This window comes from Buteo buteo, chromosome 5 (genome assembly GCF_964188355.1).
Source record: "Buteo buteo chromosome 5, bButBut1.hap1.1, whole genome shotgun sequence".
NCBI classification, from domain to species: domain Eukaryota; kingdom Metazoa; phylum Chordata; class Aves; order Accipitriformes; family Accipitridae; genus Buteo; species Buteo buteo.
Window position 1 is genome coordinate 47,032,221 of NC_134175.1, and position 4,725 is coordinate 47,036,945.

The window sequence follows — 4,725 nt, forward strand, 5'->3', positions numbered from 1 at the left end:
ATAGATCAGTAACAGTTGTGTTTGTTTTTTTTTAATGTAGGAACACACAAATATTCTCAAGGGCTCTGTCCTCTTGGGTAGTCATCACTTTTGAATGCACTCTACTAACATGAAGCTGTGACTAACTAAGACAAATACGATTTCAACAAGAATTATTAGAAATTCTATAGTCTGGCTGATTCCTACTCAAAAAATATTTTTAAGAACTGGTACACATTCTGGATTTTTAAAAAGAATGTTAAGATTATCTATTCTATTCTGAAAATCTGGATGTTGACAGGATAGGGAAAGCTCCATAGAGAAAAAACACTTACCTTCCACAGAGGAGATATACCAATAAATTAATTTCTAGTCCGAATGCAATGTCAAATAGCAAAATGGCTTTGATTCAACTACTTTTGATCACTATTGACATGTGAAACTAAATTTAGAAGAACAGCCAAAGGCAGAAGAAATGTAGGATTGACTTTATATGCATGGCATAAAGGTTAGTCACATGCAGTAATCTCAGTTTGACTCCTACCAGGCTGTAAACTTTAGCAATTGCTTAAGTAGATTGGTTTTCATTTGTAGATATTTTGCCCTCAGAAAGTTCTTTGTTTAAAGTGATAGTTTAAGTATTCTAAAGGTAATGTTAACTGGAGTAAATGTGTTCTGGTGGAAAAAACAAATGACTTGGAACTCACAGGTGTCAACTGAATAATCAATATGTACGGAAACTCATTTTCCTGCTTTTCATAGAAGAGCCATGCAATTTTCAAAGAAATTATTGTGCATTGAGAATTGTAAATAAAAGCACTGAGAAAAACATTTAACCAGAAATAAAAATACCACTCAAAATGACTTTTTGTCATATACTTTTATTTACCTTGAACAGAAAATTTTGCAAACCATCAATTACTGAGAATGGGGAAAAAAACCCTAGCATATAACAGAGGAGGCTTTGGTTGTAAGTGCCATTTCTACAGCAGAGTTAAGCTATTGTAAACCAAACATCTTGTAGTAAGGTAAAGATCTCCAGCCAAATTTTTAAGAATTTAACAGCAACACTGAAAACATTTACATATAAACAACAGAGAAATATTTTCTAAACTTTTAACAGTCACTTTGCTACAATCCAGAAGTGTTTAGTTCACATATCTATACATACAGACAAGCACTAAAACTTTTGTGAACTAACCACTTGTCCACAGGACCTGCCTAGACAGTTTGTCATCAATATGAAAGCTTTTTTATATAAATAAGTCAATTAAACTTCACAGAGACTAAAAGAAACAATATAAAATTCCAACTGTAAATAAATCTGTACATTATGGTCAGTCTTGTTTTTCTGAAATCTTGCGCAACTTTAAAGTGTCTATTTATAAAATGATGGCAAGGAGCAGCGTTAGCTGGAATGGAAACTTGAAGACTCGGACTCTGTAGAAACAGAAGAATGTCCCCCACGTTTGCTTTTTGAAAGAATCTTGAGGCTTGATCCTCTGCTAACTGATGTCAAGGCATTTTGTGCTGATGTTTTGAATTTGGCACCCAGGAAGGCATACAGAATTGGATTCAGGCAACAGTGGAAGAATGCCAGGGCTTCGGTAATGGAGATCCATTTATGCACTATCGTCTCCAAGCTGCAATGATGTCTGATGACTCCTAGCAAGATGAATGTGTCGATGCTGATGCCGATATAATATGGCAGCCAGCAGGCAAAGAAGGCAAGGATGAGGATAACCGTTGTCTTCAAGGCTTTGCGCTTCTGGTGGCCTTTTGAATGTGACAGCTTAGATATTATAATACAGTAGCAAGTCAGGATTATTAGACCAGGCAAGACAAGTCCTACCAAGATATGCTGAAACCTGAAAGAAATCAGCCAGTTTTCATGAGGGTACATGCGATCGCATAGATACTTGCCTTCTACTTCACTAGTACTGGCAAAAATTATATCGGGCACTGTCAAAAGCACAGCTGGTAGCCATACGCCTACATACACCACCTTCTCAGCCAACAGCTTTCGTGGTCGCTGGCTGTTGGTAGCATGGACAATTGCCAGGTAACGATCTAAACTTATAAAGGCCAAAATCAAGACACTGCTATAGAGGTTGACCGTGTAAATGACATGAACTGCCTTACACAGAACGTTCCCAAAGTACCAGCTTATGGCCGCATCCACAGACCAGAATGGCAAGGTGATGACAAAAAGGAGGTCAGCCACAGAAAGATGCAGCCTGTATTTATCAGTCATGCTCCTTTGTTTCTTCTGGTAGCCCATAACAACAATAACCAATCCATTGCCGATTATTCCTGTTAGGAAGATGATTGAGTAGATTGTTGGCAAGAAGATCCGGTTGAAATCGGCATTCTCATGCTGAAAGCATGGCTCTCTGTAGTTTTCATAGTCACCTGAACCAATCTCATCCGTGCTATTATCAGAAAATTCAATGATTAACCCGGAGGAGAGCTAAAAAAAAAAAAGAAAATTAGATGTTAGCTCCTCTGCAAAAGCTTACTTTGTATGACAGTACGTTAAGAGTTGCCTGAACAGTCTCCATCATCATGAATAGGCAAACTTTTTGAAAACCAGGCAGAAAAATACAGGTTTTAAATATATATAAAATGTACAGCAAATAAGAACAAGTTAAAAAACTTCCTTTGTCTGTCTCTGAGGACTAAGATCTTGTAACTAAGGACAGGGGATGAAAGGGAAAAGAAAGGTCATGGCTACTCCCAGAAACATCATTGGTTCTGGACAGTTCAGTGCTCTAATCAGATACATACTACAAATGGGTGAGTCCAGAAGTGCTGGATGCAAGAGGTTAGTCCGCATAGAATATTACCCATGACATTTAACTCTTACAAGAGAGAGCTATAAAAAAAATTTACTTAAGACAGAAATGCTGCTGCTCAGAAGTCCCTTCTCATTAAGGGGATGGGGTCAAGGAGAAATGGAGAAGGTACCCTTGGCTGATGTAATAAAGGATAAATAATAGCAAGAATTCCCTGCTGAGAAGCAATTGACAGCTCCACACACAGAGGCAAGAAAAAAAAAAAGTCCCAAAGCCCATAAAGAAAAGAAAGAGAGAGTTGACCTGAAGCAGGGGAGCTCAAACCCCATGGAGGGTCATCACGACCAGCCACGTTCCCCTCCCTTTGTTCCCCACCCTTTGCGGTTGCGGGGCAGGGGGTGAAGCTGGCTGGTGCTGGGCTGCAGCCAGACTGCTGAACTAAACTAAGCACAGCAGTGGAAAAAGGAAGCGAAATTCTGGTGGGGGCATGAAAGCACATCAGGAAACCACCAACGGTTTTGGCCACCACGCTGAAAAGCGATGCAGGCGGGCGAGTGCCACCTGGCTATGTGCAATTCCTCAGGTTTTCAGATTTTTAGTTTTCGTGCCCCGTACACCCCGTGGACCCCCGACCTCCGCGCGGGCTGCGCCCCGAGGGTCCCGCGGCACTTCGCACACGGATGCACCAGCTCCGCGCGGGCATTAACGCCGGACCAAAGCAGGAACTTGCCAGAGATCTCCCTTTTGGTGCCAACCACTCTCAAAATCCCGCGGCGGCAGAAGAGCGGACTCCCCAAGACCGGGGCGCCGCCGCGTTTCGGCCCCCCCGGGGTGTATGTGGGGGGGGGTCGGCTGGGCGGCGGCTCCCGCGCCCCGGCACACCGGCAGCCCGGGGTTAGGGCGGGCGCGGGGCAGAGGGATGCCATTCCCTGGAGCCGGCTCACTCCAAACTTGTCGTGGTCCCCCCCCCCCCCCGTTGCCGCGGCTCCAACCGCTCTGCCGGCGTTTTTCATCCCACAAAGGCACCACATGTCACTTCAGCGGACGGCCGAGCAGCAAAGCCCGAGGAGAGAAGCGGGTGTCCGGCAGCGGCTCGCAGCTGCAGCAAGGTCCGCAAGCAGCGGCAAGAGGTCAGGGCCGAGCCCTGCCCGCTGGCGCCCCGCAGACCCTCGCGGTTAGGCGGGCTGGGAAGGAGGAGGCGGCGCGGCGCCCGGCTCCGCGCCCCCCCCCTCGCCCCCGGCCTTGCCCCCCGGCCCCGCTCCCCGCGCGGCTCGGGGCGATGCCCGCCCGCCGGCGCCCCGCGGTCTCGGCCGAGGACACCTTTGTTTGCAAACAGCCGGCACATGGGCGAGCGCGGCGGGGAGCGAGGGCTGTCGCCCCGCGGAGCAGCGGCGTCGAGCAGCCGGCGGCGGCCGGCTCAGCTCCCGGCACTTACATCCAGGCTGTCGAGGGTGTTGTCCATGCTCTGAGCCATCTAACGGTTCTGGGCTCTGGAGTTAGTGGTGGTGGTGGTGGTTGTTGCCGCCGCGCCTCTCCGAGCGCCGCCACCCGCCGCTGCTCCAAACACACGCCCCGGTTCTTCTGGCGGGACGCGGCTCTTATAAGTTCCCCTGCTGCCCCCCCCCCCCCCCCCGCCCCGGGGGCAGCCCGCGTCTGGCTCCTCCCCGGCGGGTGTCACCGCGGACCCGGGCTCCGGGCGGGCGCCTCGGGTCGCTCTTTGTCTGCAGCGCCGGGGCATGGGAACTGCACTTGCCCCGAGTGCCCGCGGGGGCGTTGCTCCGCGCAGGGGCTTTTGCCACCCGCCGATGGATGCGTTCGTACAAGCGGGGGTTTTTGAATTTCCCCTCGGGAAAAGTCTTTGAAGTGTGTTGTCGGGCCCCGCCGTTGCCGTGGGTACCCGGGGCGAGCTCCGGGCGAAGTCACGGGTCCAGGAATCGTGATGGAGGGGGAA

General features: G+C 48.5%; 1 protein-coding gene across 1 annotated transcript; it reads right to left on the bottom strand.

Moving 5' to 3' along the window:
• Positions 1–850: 850 nt before the first annotated feature.
• CXCR4 (C-X-C motif chemokine receptor 4) lies at positions 851–4,349 on the bottom strand. The gene is made up of 2 exons (XM_075029379.1): positions 4,210–4,349; positions 851–2,449 (listed from the first exon to the last, which is right to left on the bottom strand). The coding sequence occupies exons 1-2, from the start codon at positions 4,246–4,248 to the stop codon at positions 1,388–1,390; spliced, it is 1,101 nt and encodes a 366-aa protein (XP_074885480.1). The 5' UTR covers positions 4,249–4,349; the 3' UTR covers positions 851–1,387.
• Positions 4,350–4,725: the final 376 nt, after the last annotated feature.

What these genes read in the sequence shown, in the direction of transcription:
- CXCR4 (XM_075029379.1), bottom strand. Translation starts at nt 4,248, where the DNA reads ATGGCTCAGAGCATGGACAACACCCTCGACAGCCTGGAT. An exon ending in ACACCCTCGACAGCCTGGAT is followed by an intron (nt 2,450 to 4,209) that starts GTAAGTGCCGGG and finishes TTTTTTTTTTAG; the next exon opens with CTCTCCTCCGGGTTAATCAT.